The sequence below is a fragment of the Microtus oregoni genome, unplaced genomic scaffold, assembly GCF_018167655.1.
Source record: "Microtus oregoni isolate MIOR12 unplaced genomic scaffold, Mior012 000026F_ref0000081, whole genome shotgun sequence".
Lineage (NCBI taxonomy): Eukaryota > Metazoa > Chordata > Mammalia > Rodentia > Cricetidae > Microtus > Microtus oregoni.
The window spans coordinates 24,714,244-24,732,557 of NW_024543085.1; the positions used below are offsets into that span (position 1 = coordinate 24,714,244).

Below are 18,314 nucleotides of genomic sequence, written 5' to 3' on the forward strand. Positions count from 1 at the left end.
AGGCCAGCAAGGACTGTAAACTGGTGTCTGGTATGGATGCCACACTTAAAGTAGTCCGGCTACTTGATTCTAGTTGCTGTGTGTTAGTTACCCCAAGAAAGGAGGCAAAGGGCTCTTAGGAATCTAGTCTGAATGCATAAGTTGACTAGTGCTACATAGTTTAACTGAAACTTAGTGTTTGTCTTTAAGAGACAACTTAGTGTTCGAGAAATAGGTTATTTCCTTCTATTCTTCATCTCTAACCTATTTGACTTCACCTGTGCAGAGGCCCACAGCCTTGTGTGATTCTACTGCTTACTAAATTCTTGATCAACAAAGAAGCTTCAAGCTGCTTCGTTTTCAGAATAGGGCAGGTGGGGGAGGGGGTTGTTGTTTGTTTGGGTGTTTGTGGGGTGTTTGTTTGTGGGAGTTTTTTTATTTGACTGGTTTTGAGTTTTTGAGAAAGGGTTTCACTATGTAGCCTTGGATGACCTGGACCTCTCTGGAGACCAGACTGGCTTGAACTCTCAGAGATCTGCCCCTTAGCCTCTGGAGTGCTAGGATGAAAGACATAAGTCACTATGCCTGGCCTGTTTTGTTTTTGTTTTGTTTTGCTTTTTTAAGTGTGCTTAAAATAGAGAAAGATTGGCCTCTACTATCAAATATCAACAATATGGTATTATCGTTAAAGAGACCAGTGAGTTTCTAGACAAGTAGGTACCAGGGTCTCTTTATTTAGTGTGTTACAAAACAGTAATTTCCTAATTTTAATGTGGTACTTCTACCTCTCAAAGTATCTTTATACCTCTTAGGTCTTTAGGTTCACACAGCAGCCCAGTTTCTTACTTTTCTGCAGTTAGCTCCTTTATATTTTTTCAGTTTACAGATATTAAATTTTAGTTTCCTAGATGCTTATGTGTAAACCAGCTGTTATTTGTACAACTCAAAATCATGACAGATTAGTCTGTATCCCATTTGGTTATGTTTTGATTTTTTAAAGATTCTATTTTACTTTTGTGTGTGTGTGTTTCTGTGTATGGGTAAGTGCCAGAAGAGGTGTCAGATACCCTGGAACTGAAGTTACAGGTAGTTAGGAGCAGCAAGTGGTCTTAACCACTGAGCCATCTCTCCAGTTTTATATTTTAATATTTATTTTCTCTTAAAACTTATCAAAGAATAACTGACATCTGGAATGTATCTGTCACTTCCCAAAATGTCCTCATGTCGCACCTCCCCCTCTGCCTGTCCCTAAGAAACCATTGACCTACTTTCTCTACCTCTACAGCAGTCTGCATTTTTTACCTGTAATTTTCAGTAGATACGAGGGGGGAAGGTCAGTAGGACCATTCAAATGGTAATGTTCTTCTTGCTTGAATCCAAGTGACATTAAAATGAAATGGGACAAATACTTTTGATACCTAGAGTCTTCTTTGGTTTTTCGAGATAGGGTTTCTCTGTGTAATAGCCCTCGCTGTCCTGGAACTCACTTTGTAGACTAGGCTGGTGCTGAGATTAAAGATGTGTGCCACCACTCCCTGGCGATACCTAGTCTTAATGGATGTTCTAACATTTAATAAAAATGATGACAACTGACAGACATTGGCTGCCAGCTATATATACCAGATGTTGTTCAAGCTTTTAGTTTGATTTGTTTCGTTTTCTTTCCTCTTTTTTTTGAAATTTGAGAGAGAAGTTTCTCTGTAGCTCTGTCTTGATACAGACTATGTAGACCATGTAGACCAGACTGGAATTCAGAGATTACCTGCCTTTGCCTCCCAAAATTTGGAATTAAAGATATGTGCCATCACTATCCAACTGTTTGTTTCTTATTAAACTTTTTATAACTACCTATAAGGCAGGCACAGTCTCATGTTACAGAGTAGGAGACTGAGACACAGTTAAGCTTCTTGCCCAAGAGCTGGAGAGTTGTCTCAGCAGTTACAAGCACTTGCAGAGACCCTGGGTTCAATTCCCAGCACCCACATGGTGACTCGCGGCCATCTGTAACTCCAGTCACAGGAGATCTGTCTTCTTCTGACCTCTGCAAGCACTGGGCTCACACATGGTACACAGATATACAGGCAAGCAAAATACTCATGCACATAATGTAATAAAAAAATTGAAAGAAAAGTTGCTTGCCCAAGGACATACAGCTAGAGGTGATAAATTCACACCCAGATAGTATGACTTACAGCCTCCACTGCCTCCCAGATAGAACTAAGAAATCCAAGCCGTCTATTAACCTTAACACCAGTATGATGAAACAGCACATGATTGAGTTAACTAATCAGGGGCCAGTTCCATGTTGAATGGCAACCATTTACTTTCAGCTTGGACCTGATTTGGAGGTGTGATCACTGAAGCCTTAGTCCCAAATCAAGTGCCTTTCTACTGCTGCTTCTGAAATCAAAATCATTTCTTCATGATTGGTTTAATTTTACCTGTGTCTTCATTGTTTGGTTTATCTTGTTTGAAATCAGTTTGATCCCTTTACCTTTTTGTGTTTTCTGGAAGATTTTTTTTTTAAACTTTATCTAAATTTTTGTTTTCTAGATGATCCAGATCCTGATGATGGATTCAATTATAAACAGATGATGGTTAGAGATGAGCGGAGGTTTAAAATGGCAGACAAGGATGGAGACCTAATTGCCACAAAGGAGGAATTTACTGCTTTCCTGCATCCTGAGGAATATGACTACATGAAAGACATAGTTGTGCAGGTAGGCAAGGCCAAGGGTTCCCAACCACAATTCAGCTTCTCCTTCTGTTGCTTATGTATTCTGCTTAAGTGCCTTAGGCTTTTTGCTGGTCATAAAACTGCCCATTAAATAATGATTTTCCATTTCATTGGTAGTTCCATGAAGTTAGGAGTAAGAGGCTGTCCTGTGCTTGTTGTTCAGAAGTCAGGTAGTTCCATAATCCCCAGGAGTTCGCACAGAAGGCGGTCTGCTAACAGTGCAGACTCGGCTCCATTAGCAAGAGCTCAGCGTGACTAGGGCTACAACCTGTTGTTGTTTGATGGTGTCCTATCATAGGTTGAAACATAAGTAATGGCTAATATTTAACAGTTCTCTAACTAGAAGAATGAGTGTCCTGTTCTTTCCTTCCCTCCCTTCTTCCCTCCCTCTCTCCCTTCCTTCCTTTCTTTCTTGTTTTGTTTGGGTTTTGGATTTTTGTTTTGTGTGCATTTGGGGTTGACTGGCTAGCTAGCTTGGATATTATTCCATATACTGAGCCTGGGATTTGCTATATAGGTCTGTAACTTGGATGAACATTAGCCTCTGATCTTCCTGTCTCTGGCTCCCAAAAAGCTGAAATTACATGTGTGTGGTATCCTTCCTGGCTTTAACCATACACATCATACTGTCTTCTAGAAAATTTAATTAGAGACTAAGTCTTTTTGTTCTTTTCTATTTAGGAAACAATGGAGGATATAGACAAGAATGCTGATGGTTTCATTGATCTAGAAGAGTATATTGGTAAGTCTCCTGTTTCTAGTGTCTTTAAATACTGAAATGTTGTAATCTGTAGAAAGAGTTTACCTCATGGGTCAACTCTTAACAGATTGTTAAAGCAGACCAATGTGGTGAATAGTAGTCATTATAAATATAACTGGGGCAGGAGAGGTTCGCATGTCCCAGTTTTGACCAGAGGTTCTAAGTTTGGTTCCCAGCACCCACACTGCCTGTAACTCCCACTCTAGAGAATCTGATGCCTGCACTCACACACACCATACCTTCACAAAGACACACAGATGCATATATATACACATAATTTTTAAGTAATATTAAAAAACAAAGTATATCAAATAAATTGATGGAAAAGCCAGGCATGAATCTCAGCTCTTGGCAGGTAACTGCAAGAAGATCAGAAACTCAGGGCCACTCTGGACTGCGTGAAACAAGCAGGAGTAGTGAATGGGTGATTGCCTAAGGCTTCGGTGACTGTGTTATGCACATTTTCTGATAAGTCCATAAGTTACCATTTTATTTAGGGTATTTATTTTGGCCACACACATCCTTTTTTCTTTTTTCTTTTTATCTCTATGAGGGAGTAGGAATGGGGCTACAAATGAAACTTGAGAGGTGATTACATGTATACAGTGTATCATGATCATATCCACTCCTACTTCCCTGGGAAACTTTACTATCTTGAGAATAATTTAGCAAATTGCTTTACAATTACTCAATGTCTTTGTTACCATTCTGTTTTGAAACATTCTTCTAATGCACATCTTTTGGTATATTGAGACAGTGTTTTACAATGTTGCTTGGGCTAGCCTTGAATTTGTAACTATTTGAGTTGTTGGAAGGCTGTACCTGGTAATAATACCTTAACAAATGAGTACTTTGGCTATTTTGTTCCATTCTGCTGGTCTCTAGTCCCTCTCTTGATGGTTTCCTTTACAGAAGCTTGAAGATTTGTGTGATTACATATGTCTGCTTCTACTCTTGTTGTCCTAGTTTTGGCCTCTTAAAATATCCTGTCTGCACTGATGTCATGACTATGTGTTCCTCTACTGATCTTACAGTTTAGAGTTTTGCATTTATATCTGATTTATTCAGTCTTCTATACATAGATATGCAGCCTTCCGAGTACCATTTGATGAAGAGGTTATCCTTTCTTTATTGAAAACCTTGTGGCTACAGATATATCTAGGTTCTCAGTTCTTTTGCACTCCACATTCACACTTGTTCATAGTACTTTTCTAGTGAACTTTCTCATTTTGTTTGTTTGTTTGTTTTGTTTTGTTTTTGTTGTTGTTGGTTTTTTGATCTCTGATCTCTGCTATTAAGTATTAAACCTGAAAGGGAGTCTTAGTTTACCTCTGCTCCTATTAGACTCACTCCTTGCTCAGATATTCTTTCCTCATCCCTGTCAGAGAAAATGGGATGAACAGTGAGAGAGATTTTTGTGAAATAATTGAGTTTCATCGTGAAAGTGCCATGTTTTCTTAATTCAAGTTTATCACATTTCCTACTTTTAAGTATTTTCTTTTTATTCTTGGTTTTGGCATTTTGTTGGTACAGTAAAAGTTGAGTTCCCCATTTAAATTTCTGAAGCAGAGAAATTCAGGATAACCACAGTTAAGTAACATCACTTATCAAGCATTGAGGCCAAATAAGGAGATAAAGGTTTTCTTCTGCATCGTACAGATTCTGGGGCTGAGAAATTACATTGTGGAGTTATAGAACAATCAAGAGTATGTGTAGCTTTCTTTGTAGGTCAGTAATGATTGCAAGCTTGTATAGCTGAGATGCTGGGTATGTGCCAGTTTCTGCCCTGTTAGAAAAGATATCATATAGAAAAAGTGAGAAGGGGCCAGGCCTGTAGACCCAAAGCTTCAGGATCTCCATGATACAGGGCAACAACAGGATATTCAAGAAGAGTCCCAGTGAGGGCCCAGCATTCATAGTGTAGCAGAAACTAGAGACCTGAACCAGACCAGTTACTCATTGCAGTGAACACTTGGGCAAAAAGGTATACTGTACGACTCACTACTCCCCGCCACAGCTTCCATAACAAGATTTTTCCTTCTTTTATTTTCTCCTAAATTTTATTAGGTTGAAGAGCAAAGGGTGGATATAAAGAGACGGGGAAATAAATCAGATCAAGATACATGATGTGAAAGACACAAAGAAATAAAAAGGGGGCTGGAGAGATGGTTCGGTGGTTAAGAGCACTGATGGATTTTCCAAAGGGCTCGGGTTCAATTCCCAGCACCCCTATGGCAGCGCACAACTCTGTAACTCTAGTTCCAGAGGATCTAACATCCTCACACAGGCATATATACAGGCAAAACACCAATGCAAATTTTAAAAAAAGTTAAAAATAATTACTACAGGAAGTAGACCTGTAAAAAAGAAAGGGAAAGAGTGTCTATCCAGCCCCTTTACTCTCCCTTTCTTGTTTGACACAGACCCTAATCATCTTCCTATTTCGTCTGTGTACATTTCATTATGTATTTCTGTGGTGCATTTATTGTTCCAAAAAGTTCATTCCTTAGTATTATCTGGTAGGTTGAATACTTTTTAAATAAACTAAAGTAATATTTTTGTCATCTTTACTCACATGCCTTTAAAATGTACTCATATGGTATAGTTTAACTTCTGTTTTGTTTTTAGGACAGTGTCTTGCTATGTAGCCCAGACTGTCCTCACGCATGCGGTGATCCTCCTGGTCTGCCTTCCACCACAGCAGACCTAAAAGGAATTTCAATGAATGCCATTCACTTATGCTTTAAAGTTGTTATCTAAAATATTTAATTAGGCATTTAAACCATTATAAGCTGTGTGTGGTGGCCCTGCCTGATCCCAGCACTTAGGAGACAGGAGGATTCTGTGAGATTGAAATACACCAACTCTTAAACAGTAATTGAGAAGTTTAAACTTGAAGAGGATAGTGGATGATGCACAGGAGTCACTATAAACTGTGCTGAGTGCTTCATGGTTATAAGAACATTCCCTCATTTGTAGAGCTAAACTCAACAGTATATGGGGGTAGGTAGTGCCTAGTATTTGCCCTAAAATAAGTAGGGTGGGGGTGTCATGGATGAGCATGTGTGCACAACCATGGCAGCTGTAGGAGTTGGTAGCTAAGTGGGAGATCTATGGATTTTTTCTGCGTTTGTGTATGTTTGAAAGTTCACATAATGAAAACAAATAGTTGTAAGTAGGGCATTGATCATGATGCCTAGAATACAATGAGCACTCAATAAATGTTAATTACTTTCTTGTGGGTTTTTTGAGACAGGGTCTTACTGTGTAGCTCTGGCTACCCAGAAACTCACTCTGTAGACCAGGCTGGCTTCAAACTCACAAAACTCTATCTGCCTCTGCTTCCTGAGTGCTAGAACTAAAGATGTGTGCCATCACGTCCAGCTAATTGTTATTTTTGCATTTATTAGTTACTAAAGGGAAAATAGTGCTTTGAGTTATATGTGCATGGAGAAAAAATAAATATGTAAAATATACACATTTTTCCTTAACTAAACTGGAAACACTTATTTTTGTTTATATGTTTATGTTAGGCACCGGAAGTCAAATCCAGGACTTTGGCATGCTAGGCAGACTCTCTGCCACTCAGCTACATCCTAGCCCTATATAATTTCTTAAATGCCAATATTTGTTTGGCAGCAGTGTGACCATTCCTTGGTCACAGTGATTTTTTTTTTAGTTTTGTAGGGATGTTCATCCCATTTACTAGTCACAAAATGGACAAAAAATAGTGTTGACTCGAGAAAACAAAAAAAAATAGCTATTTCTCTACTATTTGTATTTTATTTATTTTTAGTTTTTGCAAACATTTTTGTGTTCTTGATACATTTTATCTTGGAGTTTTATCTTAATTATCTTGACATAATTACTTACAAGTGTATTGTGCATTTAAATGGAAATATCAAAAGGCTTCTTTTGGAGAATAAAGCTTAGTGTTAAGTATCTTACAGATTAAATTACTCTGAAAATGTTACACAGAACTGAACAGGTGGTACCTGCCTGCAGTTACAGCCCTTGGGAGGCTGAGGCAGGAACATCTCCAATTTGAGGCCAATCTGGGGTAAGACCCTGTCTCAAAAGGGCACTTCCTGTATGCATGTTACCTTATTATAAAATGAAACTATCTGTTACTGAAGCCCTGTCTGTGTAGCCGAGTGGAATGGGAGATTTGTGACGGCCATGCTACTTTGTGTCTTCCAGCTTCTTTGGAGTTAAATGCCAAAATGTATGATGTAATCTATCATCAGAATTGTTTTTAATGATCTTATAACTAAAATTAAGACTCAGTTTTTGTTTTTTATACACAAAAATTTAGAAGCCTCTTGACATTTGTTACCAATTTCCCTGGCCATCTGCTTTCCTAAGACTAACACCAATGCTTTTAATTGTCTCTAGAGCTTCTACAAGTAAAGGAGGAGATTGTAGAAGGGAAACAGAATAGAAGCCTTAAGTGTCATGCCACATTCTTACACAGTTGAATTTTTAAGAAAAAAAATTATATACATGCAGTTGAGAATCAGGAATTTGCTTCTTTCCTGATTGTCCCTTCTTGGTGTACTTTTGAGGGTACCTCTGCATGGGGCATGCTTGTCCTGATGGAAACCACTCAGACAGTGCACTTATGTAGGCATTGGCTGGTAGGGAGACAGTCTCCTTCAGAGTTTATAACTAGACCTCCTTAAACCAGTGTCCAATATAATTAGCCACTTGGGGTAAAATGCAGTGCAGTGAGCGAGGGAATCTTACTTGGTATTGGTCAACTCATTTCTTTTATTTGAGATAAGTTCTCATGTAGATCAAGTTAGCTTTGAACTCCTGCCTCAGCTTCCCAAAGTTCTAGGTTTACAAACATGCACCACCATGCTCAGCTTCACCTCCTTATTTCTGCCTCCTTTTCTCCCCCACTGAGACAGGGTTTCTTTATGTAGCTCTGCCTGTCCTAGAACTCACTCTATAGACCAAGCTGGCCTCAAACTCACGAAGAGTTCTGAGTGCTGGGATTAAAGGCATGTGCCAACCATTGCCCAGCTTCTGCCTTCATTTATTTATTTATTTATGATACAAGTTCCGCTCTCCTGTCACTTGGTCAGCATGTGGAAATACTCTTGTTAAAGATCCACAGTTAAGCCACAGACAACTACCGTACTTTCTAAAGTCTCTCTCTGTCCTAAGAAAGCTGTGTGACTGTGTGCGGGTAGCCTTTGGAATAAGGCTGATTCTGTTGTGTGTGTTTCTGCACACAGGTGACATGTACAGTCACGACGGAAATGCTGATGAGCCAGAATGGGTGAAGACGGAGCGAGAACAGTTTGTTGAGTTTCGAGATAAGAACCGGGATGGGAAGATGGACAAGGAGGAGACCAAAGACTGGATCCTCCCTTCAGACTATGACCATGCAGAGGCAGAAGCCAGGCATCTAGTCTATGAGTCAGACCAAAACAAGGTAAGTCGTTCCAGGCCCAAGCAGTCTAGCCATGATCAGAGTCTTCGTAGGGGATTGTCCTAAACAGAGTCATCAAAATAGATAGTGTTTTAGGGTCTTACTTACCTCAGATCTGCCAAGGACCTAAATTTAATGACCAGAAATCTTCAGGGCAGCACTAACTATCTGATCTCATTTTGGAAAGTGCTTGCTCTGTGCTCATGGTATTGGAGAAACCTGGACTTCAGCAAAGAGTAGTGGTTTAAAGTCTGACACACCATGTATCAGTTCTAACTGTTGGATCGCCAGGAAATTGTCTTTTTAAAATGTTGGTTATTTCCTGTGTTCTTTTACCTTTTACAGGCTCATTCTACCTTTTTTCCAAGCCAGTTATTGCTATTCTAAATCAAATACACACACTTACATAGAATTTTTAGAGGAAGCAGAGCAGACAGACTGACAGCTGACTGACTGACTGACTCTCAGTAGATAGCCCTTGCTGACCGGCCTGAAACTCCAGTGTAGACCAACTTGGCCTCCAGCTCACAGAGACACGCTTGCTTGTCTCTCCATTTCTAAGATTAAAGGTATACCACCATTCCCAGCATCAAATATATTCTTAAAATTTAAGCTTTTCTCTGGACTCTGTTAGAATTGAAAATTATGTGAGGTGCTTAGGTAATCACATTTTCTTCTCCCCCCTTCCCCCCGAGACAGGGTTTCTCTGTAGTTTTGGAGCCTGTCCTGGAACTAGCTCTGTAGACCAGGCTGGCCTCAAACTCACAGAGATCCACCTGCCTCTGCTTCCCAAGTGCTGGGATTAAAGGCGTGTGCCACCACCACCGCCCAGCGGTAATCACATTTTCACTAAGCCCTGTCACCTTTTCAGAGATCTGGATGTTAAAGACCAGACTTGTTTGTTTGTTTGAGCATCTCTAGTCTTCAGGTGCTGTGTCTCAGGACCTTATTAAGGGCTGATCAGTTTTAAGCTCTTGCTCAGCATCACTTCAGCAGCCCAGCTCTCATGCCCCGAGTTGTGAGAATGTGTGAGCAGTCTTCTCTGAGGAGTCTTGGTGCTGTTTGAGATGAGTGACCCAGCCTGTTTTGATGTGGCTCATCTTGTTAGAGTGGAGGTGAGATGAGGATTGGCCCTGGAGAGTTCACTGTTCCTGCCAGACCTCGATCTGATGCACCCTGGAGTAGCAACCCAATGTTCCTGGCCATCTTCCATCCATGTCTGGCAACTGCCCCGTAGTTGACTCCACAAAGAATGTTTGCTGCCTAGGGAGCAGATTTGTGTCTCTGTCCTGAAGTTGTTGAGTATATTTGGCCCATTTTTTCCACTTTTGACTCCCCCCCGCCCTTTGAAATAGAATCTCCCTCTGTAGCCCAGGCTAGCCCTGAACAACTCTTCTCTCTGGCTTTCTGAGTATAGGGTTCAAACCCAGGGCCTCAGTCATACTAGACAAACACTTTATTATTAAACTATATCCCCAGCCGACTAGTGACCTTCTTGATGAAAAAAGGTGTTGAGGGGGGGAGGAAGAAGAGAGAGAGAGAGAGAGAGAGAGAGAAATGGAGGATAACACCTGAGTTTGCATGTAGCGGGAACTAGAACCTTACAGTATTACAGTCTCAGGTTACTCTATTTTATAGCAATCTTCTGAATTTGGAATGGAAAGTATATATGGTCTCAATTCTCTGTTCCCTATGATTTCAGGATGGCAAGCTTACCAAGGAGGAGATTGTCGACAAGTATGATTTATTTGTGGGCAGCCAGGCCACAGATTTTGGGGAGGCCTTGGTGCGACATGATGAGTTCTAAGCTGCAGACAGAGGAACCTACATTTCTTCAAAAGTAATTTATTTTTACAGCTCTGGTTTCACATGAAATTGTTTGCGCTACTGAGACTGTTATTACAAACTTAAGACATGAAAAGGCATATCAAGATAATGAAAACCACCCTGCCCCCTTCCTCCTCCCCTCGAGGGACTGGGGGGCCGTGCTTCTGAAGAACAACTGAGTAGTGCACTCGTGTCTGTAGGTTTACACTTTGTATCATGTATGACGTGGTGTGTTTATTTTTGTATTGTTCTCTAGTTGGGAGTATAATATGAAGGATCAAGATCCTCAACCCACACTTGTAGGCAGACATTAGCCCTTTACTCTTTCTCAACCCCTTGACACGTATTTTTTTTTATAATTCTCACTTAACTAATTTTTTAAAAAGCCTGAGATCAATAGAAATGTTCAGAAGAGAAAAAAAAAAGGAAAAGCATGTACTCCATGATTTATGTTTAGAGAGAGAATGCTTTATTTTGCCTGTTGAAATGCTTAATTTTCGAGTGGCCGTACAGTTGTCACAGGCCCAGCCACTGAGCCTGCCATTGTCTGGGCAAGGCTCGATCCCTGTGCTGTAAGACAGCTTGACACGCACTCTTTTCCCCCGTTAGGACTAGCTATTTGCTAATTTTGTCAAGCACAGCTGTGGAGGGAAGAATTAGGGCCAGTGTCTTGAAAAATGAATCAAGTAGTGTGTATGATCTCTTCCCAGGGCTATTTCTAGCTCTCTGTTGAGCTGTTTCCAACTGGAAACAGCCAGAAAACGAAAGGAAAAAAGTGTGTGCAGGGCATGCATTTTATTGTGATGTGTGCCTGTGGAGATCACCGCAAGGCCCCGTCCAGCCCCCAGGAACTAATGTTGGGTTTACTGCAGTTACAGTTGACTTTCTGCGATCATGTCATTGAAAGTGCCTTTAGCAGGAAAAATAATCACCAAATGGGGAATTTGTTTAAGAAGCCACAAGATGACTGATTTGGGCACCTTACATGAAAGCATTGGACCTCCTGATGATGCAGTGAGGAGTTCTCCCCTTCTTTTTCTCTTGTGGACAATAGCTGAATAGCAGTATTAGTTACAAGCTTGGTTGCAGTGTTCCTATCTTGTGGGCTGGTTTCTAAAAACCTCATGCTGCTGATTTGACCAGGATCCTCATACCTCAGAATGCAAACCACTCTCTGTCAGGCCTCTGACTCAAGGATGGAAGGACAGACATACAGAGGAGGCTCTTTGGTTTGAGGACCACTGCTCATCCTTCCTGTCTTTAACCTATCAATCCCATTTTGTCATCTCCCTTTCTCTCTAACACTAAAAGGTGGGGTAGGTAGGAAGGTCACAGATCGTCAGGTTGCCATCCTTATCAAAAGCCCTGTCTGTTGCCAACTCCACTTACCCATATTTTGTGCAACCCAATATTTTGATCTCTTACTAATGGGCATCTTAAGAATTAATGTATTCCAAATCTTTAATCCTCAGGATACTAAGATAAATATATGTATGTATAATCTTTATTATTTCCTATATCTGAATAATACATTCAGGTGGTGGTGCTGGGTGATGGTCGTATCTGAACCTAGACCTACCCTTTGGTCTTCCACAATCCTGTTGAGGTAGGCTGCGTGGTGTGGTAAAGAGCCAGGTGTGGTGTAACTTCACCCCAGCCATTGCATCAAGCTCTTGATAGAAGATACACTCGAAGTTTCAACCCCAGGATAGGAGTAATAAACGTTCTCTGCCTTCCAGATTTTCAACTCTTTATTGTTAAGGAGACCAGAGATAATTAATGCCACCAACCCTGACTTAGAGAGGGTGCATCATACACTGTGTGGCAAAAGGGCCTTACGGCTCGTTTGGTGCACAGAGGCTAACACTGATGTGAAAGTCACACACTTAACCAGCAAGCTTAGTGTGCTACAATGGCATATTCTGGACATAGGGTGCTCAGCAGCAAGAACTGCTCTCATCTCCATGAGCCCCATATAGTGTTGGGGTTTAGGTTTGGGTTTCTGGTTTAAATCAAGTCTGAGGCAGTGAGCAGTGACTACATGTCCATAGGGTGTGCTCTGTGAATGCTAAGCTCTCTTGAATTTGAGTATTGGTTCTTTTTTATAGAGTGTAAACCAAGTTTTATATTCTGTAATGCAAGCAGGTACCTATCTGTTTCTGAATAAAAACTGTTTACATTCATCAGGAGCGTGTGTCTCTTTTATTCTCTTGGAAATGGGATTGTGTTCCAGGCCAGCCAAGACTGCATAGTGAGACCCTGTCTCAAGAAACCAAGAAGGGGCTAGAGAGATGGCTCAGCAGCTAAGAGCACTGGCTGCTTTTCCAGAGGGCTCAGGTTAAATTCCCAGCACCCAGATGGCAGCTCACAACTCTGTAGTTCCAGTTCCAGGAGACCTGACACCCTCGCACAGACATACATGCAGGCAAAACATCAATGCACATGAAATAAAAATAAATCATTTTTTTAAAAGGAAGGAAGAAACCAAGAACTAAGGAATATATGGGATTGTGGCTTAGAATTCTGTAATATAAAATGTCAAAGAGAAGGATTTCTCCTAGAATGTCCCACCGTATCTCCCCGCCAGGCTGAGAGAGCACTGCCTCCTCCCTCACACTTAGTCCTTTGCTGTTCCTGAGGTTTCTGGTTGCTTCTCACAGCTCCAACCCTCCTGCCTTCCAGTGCATCATCGCCTGAGACGCATCCAGCATTCCTTGAGTATAGCTGAACACATTTATCTTGGTTTTCATTTTAAAGGGATTCATTTTCCAGGAGCAGCAGGTGTAGGGAGAGTGTAAGGTAAAATGTTTTTAGCACTTGGGTTTGATTTATAAATGGTACTGAGACATGCAGATTCATTTTGAGGATGTCATGGGACTAAACCACTAACTTTAATCAGTGCACAGCTTTAAATGGATACATCCATTTAGCCAAGTGGAGAGAACACCTAGAAAACTTCTGTTTGAGACGGGTGAGCTGAGGCGGCTCTGGCCATGGCTGCCACAACCTCGGTCTTTTAAATTCGCTGTAGGCACCTGCCCCTATCGCTCATCTCATCTAACGGGGTGTTGTGTTAGGTGTTGTGTTACGAGCGGCAGGGCTGCGTCCCTGGCATGCGGCTGCCCGCATGGCTAGCTTTACCCGAAATAATTATACAGAAACTGTATTCTTTTAAACACTGCCTGACCCATTAGTTTCAGTTTCTTATTAGCTAGCTCTTACATATTGATCTAACCCATTTCTATTAATCTGTGTAGCCCACGAGCTGGCTTACCAGGAAAGATCTTAACCTGCGTCTGTTTGGAGTGAGTGAACCATGGCGACTCCCCGACTCAGCTTCTTTCTCCCAGCATTTCGTTCTGTTTACTCCGCCTACCTAAGGGTTGGCCTATCAAATGGGTCTAGGCAGTTTCTTTATTAATAAAAAATCACTCCCACATCAACGGGGTGTCATCCCAGACCCAGCAAGGGGGATGAAAAGTGACAGAGAAGGAAAGTGTGCCCTTTCTCTTACAGGTCTCCACTTAGGGGGTGAAGGTACCACTTAGGAGTAGAAACTGACTGTTGAAATGGTCCGTGTGGGAGGAGCAGCCTCGCTGACAGGAAGAGAATAACAGGAACGCCATTGCTCCCCTTCCCATCTATCTCTTCCCTGTGCTAGGGTTTTAATGGAGAGTGTAGAAACTAAATGTGGCGTTCTGCTTGCTGCCAGCAGGCCAGTTAAGGTCCTTAGTGAGGGCCGACTTTGCTAGAAGAGGCAGTAGAAACTTCTGTTTTCTGAGAGCCAGGCATCTCGCTTTCGTCACTCATGGGCTTCCTGCACACCATCTCCAGGATGCAAGCCCGGAACTGGAAGGAAAGGTGTGTGTCATCCTTGCCCTACAAACTACTTAAACTCCGCTTTTTTATTTATTTATTTGGTTTTTCGAGGCAGGGTAGGGTTTACTTGATCTTGCAAGCTAGACTTTATAAGGGCTGGATTAAGAGTTTGCAGAGGACTGGACGTAGATGGCGGTGCATGCCTTTAACTCCAGCACTTGGGGACAGAGGCAGGCAGATCACTGAGTTTAAGGCCAGACTAGTTTCCATAGAAGTCTGGGACAGTTGAGGCTACATGGTTTGACCCTATCTTAAAAAGGGGAAAAAAACTGCAAAAAGTTAGACATCTGTTACTATTGATGTTACTACATTTTCACCAAAACAGAAAACTTAAGGGTAGGGATGTATAACTCACTACTAAGAATATTTGCCTGGCATGCGAAAGGCCCTGTGTTCAATCTCCAGCATGGCTAAGAAGGTTCCCAGTCCATCCCCCCTTTAGAACAACTTGGTCTTTCTGACTCAAGGTCTAACCTTTCTTCTAGTGTTTTAGAAACCACATCCTCCATAGATATGCCAACCAAGAGTTTCCTGGCTCGCTTGGACTCTGGACCTTTCCTCATCTATGAGGCCTATGTGGCATCCAGGGTGCCGAGTTAAAACGTCAATAAGCAAAGAACCAGGGTCTAATGGACCAGGTCCTCATGGGAATGTAGGTAGACAGCTTTACCTGCTTATTCATGAAGCCGTAAATGATGGGATTGTAGACACATGAGCTCTTGGAGAAGAAGGCAGGGATGGTGACGAAGCGTAAGTCTATCCCGTGGTTACGGTTGTTGACTATGTACATGGCCAGGGCAGCATAGGGCACGTAGCAGAGACAGAAGGATCCCACCATCACCACCACCATGTGGCTCACCTCCCGTTCAGCCTTCTGGGTCGTAGCTGATTCATGCTGCTGAGCTGCCACCTGGAAATTGAGCACAGGTCATACATAGCCTCTCTTCTGCCCTCAACTCCAGATCTCTGAACCCTGCTGTGTAGTGAAAATCTCTCGCCAGCTCTTCTAGCTGAGTTTGGCTTTCCCTGGAGGGAGGCATCATGGAGGTGGATCTCAGCTCTTTGGCGTTAGGAGAGATGACAGTCTCACTCGGTTTCCTCCTCCTCTCCCAGGTTTTTGTTCCCTTCCCCCACTGTCTCGTGCTGGGATAGAGCATTCCTCCCACCTGCTACCGAAGTGCTCTACCTACCGCTGAGTTGTGATTCCACGATTTTTCATTCCCCCTTCCCCACTCTTGCTAGCTCCCGTCTGACCACGGGTATTCCAGACGTGTGTCCTGGGGCAGATACACATGCTCTTGGTCCTGGAGCATCCTGATTCACTCCTATCTGACCCTCTCAAAGGCCACTCACAGCTCTGAGAGTCCTCAGCAACTGCGAATAGGAGAAGCAGATGAGGGAAAGAGGCACGATGAAACAGAACAGGAAGAGGAACCACGTGTAGTACTCGCTTCGATACTTGGTGCCAACTGTGTACCAGTCCGGGCCACAGGAGCACTGCAGGCCCTCAGGGATGTACCTGAAAAGGATCAAGAGTTCACTCGGCTCTCCCTGAGAGCTAGCAGGGTGGGAGCTGGCATTCCTGGATTAGCTTCTCCAGTTGGAAGGATACCAAAAAGACTGCAGTAATTCCAACTGCAAAGTAAACACGGATGTCTCCAGCTGCCCTTTTTCCTTTCTCTCCAAACTCAGATCAAAGAATAAAAGGCTATATATACCCAATCTCTCTTCCCACATCAAACCGCTACCCTGCCCTCTCACCTGCTCCAACCAAAGAAGGGTGGGATGGACACTCCGATACCAATGATCCAAGTAACCAGGACCACCATCAGTGCATGCTTGGAGCTGAAGCGGAAGTTGCCAAAGGGCTTACAGATGACAATGTAGCGCTCGAAAGCCAGGAAAGCCAAGGACCATCCTGTCACTAGACCTGTGGCAAACGTGAAACAAACAGAATAGACAGCCTCACCCAGCCTGGAGTGGAATACAAATGTAACTGAGTCCAGAGAAGCGGAATAGCGGTTAATGCTCACGCATCCTAGTTCGGTCAAGTACTCAGGGTGATTAAGAGCCTGCTCCAAACCAGAAGCCCGGCTCCAGGTTCCAATCCTGGAGTAACATCCTTTGCCGCTCCCTAGCCCCGGTTGCCTATGGTGCTGTACCTGCTGCAGAGCCCAGGAAGGCCTCCAGAGCACAAACGTGGGGGCCAAAGATGAAGTAGCCGTGACAGCTGGCGATAAAGACAGTGAAGACAGAGAAGCTGCAGAAGAGGAAGCCCCCGAGGGATACATTGACCAAGATGTAGTTGAGGGGCTGCCGCAGCTTTTTGTAACGCAGTGTGGCCACCAGCACTATGGCATTTAGTGGGGTCCCTGCGAAGAAGACAAACCCCATAAAGGCTGCCTGGAGGTGGAAAGCCCAGACAGGAGCTATGTGGTACTGAGGCCCGTCCCAGGGCCCCACGGAGGAGATATTGCGGAACAGGTAGAAATCGTCCTCTCCTGACATCTTGTGCTTGGGATGCCCTCGCCACCACCTCCAGTCCTTCTTATAGATTGTTTTTCTGCTTTGCCCCTCCCCACAGCTCCCTCCTTTAAAGACACAGTGGGACTCTGAATGACCCTAAGCCTCCCAAAGATGAGGTCCAGGATTAGGGCTCTCTCCACCCCCACTTAAACCTTTCATGATCCCAAAGCTGATTGTGTTCTTCAGAGGATAACAGATTAGGGTCAGGGAACCTGGATCTGCAAGGCTGGGTGCTGAGGTGGATCAATATTGGTTCCTGTGGCCTGGAAGATGCTGACCTATATCCACTGCAAATGCCACCACACAACTTGTCCCCCGCCTCTGCTCCTCACCCTGGCCCTTTGTGAAAGGTGCCCATCCTGAGTGTCCCTATCCAGAGCGGCTGACAAGCGGCCTCTGGAAATGGGAAGAGAATGAGTGGGGAGCACCCTTGGGAGCATTTTTTTAATTTTTTAAAATGATATTTTATGTACACTGGTGTTTTGACTGCATGTGTGTCTATATGAGGGTATCAGACCCTCTGGAACTGGAGTTACAGACAATTGTGAGCTGCCATGTGGGTGCTGGGAATTGAACCTGGGTCCTCTGAGAGAGAAGCCAGTGCTCTTAACCACTGAGCCATCTCTCCAGCCCACTTTGGGAGCACTCTAAACAGCTATGATGGAACATGACAGAAGCAACTCCACCCTGCTTTGAGTCCCGGGTGTGCCTGCTCCTGTGTCATTGAGCCGGACCTCCAGGCTGCCTCTTAGATTTGACTTCTTTTAGATTAGAACAGGAGAGAATGATACTCTTCTGAATGAGGTGATGGACACCGAGTTAGCCGCTTAGCATGGAAATGGATAAGGCCACAGTCTCCCAAAGCCTGCCCTTAGTGACACACTTCCTCCAGCAAGGGTCTACACCCTGAAAGTTCCGTACCCCCCCCCCCGCTATCATCAGCTGTGAACCAAATGTTCAAATACATGACCTATGGGGGCCATTTCTTATTCAAACCACCGCCGCAGCAAACTAGAATATGGGGGCTAGAAAGATGACTCAGTGGTTAAGAGCATTGACTGCTCTTAAGAGGACCCAGGTTTGGTTCCCAGCATCCCCATGTGGCTTACAAGTAACTCCAGTTCCAAGGAGATCCATCACCTTCTTTTGGCCTCCACAGGCACCAG

General features: G+C 43.2%; 2 protein-coding genes across 4 annotated transcripts in view; one reads left to right on the forward strand and one right to left on the reverse strand.

Annotated features, from left to right (window-relative positions):
* The window catches only part of Calu (calumenin), a 28,916-nt gene extending 15,990 nt beyond the window's left edge, over positions 1–12,926 (forward strand). For all 3 annotated transcript variants that reach the window (XM_041675647.1, XM_041675648.1, XM_041675649.1), the window contains exons 4-7: positions 2,533–2,699; positions 3,398–3,458; positions 8,720–8,919; positions 10,619–12,926. In XM_041675647.1, coding sequence (XP_041531581.1) covers positions 2,533–2,699; positions 3,398–3,458; positions 8,720–8,919; positions 10,619–10,723 — 533 coding nt within the window. In that variant the 3' untranslated portion in view covers positions 10,724–12,926. The remainder of the gene's footprint in view (positions 1–2,532; positions 2,700–3,397; positions 3,459–8,719; positions 8,920–10,618) is intronic.
* A 1,193-nt stretch (positions 12,927–14,119) lies between these two features.
* Opn1sw (opsin 1, short wave sensitive) lies at positions 14,120–17,130 on the reverse strand. The gene is made up of 5 exons (XM_041675646.1): positions 16,785–17,130; positions 16,384–16,552; positions 15,976–16,141; positions 15,293–15,532; positions 14,120–14,592 (listed from the first exon to the last, which is right to left on the reverse strand). The coding sequence occupies exons 1-5, from the start codon at positions 17,128–17,130 to the stop codon at positions 14,473–14,475; spliced, it is 1,041 nt and encodes a 346-aa protein (XP_041531580.1). The 3' UTR covers positions 14,120–14,472.
* Positions 17,131–18,314: the final 1,184 nt, after the last annotated feature.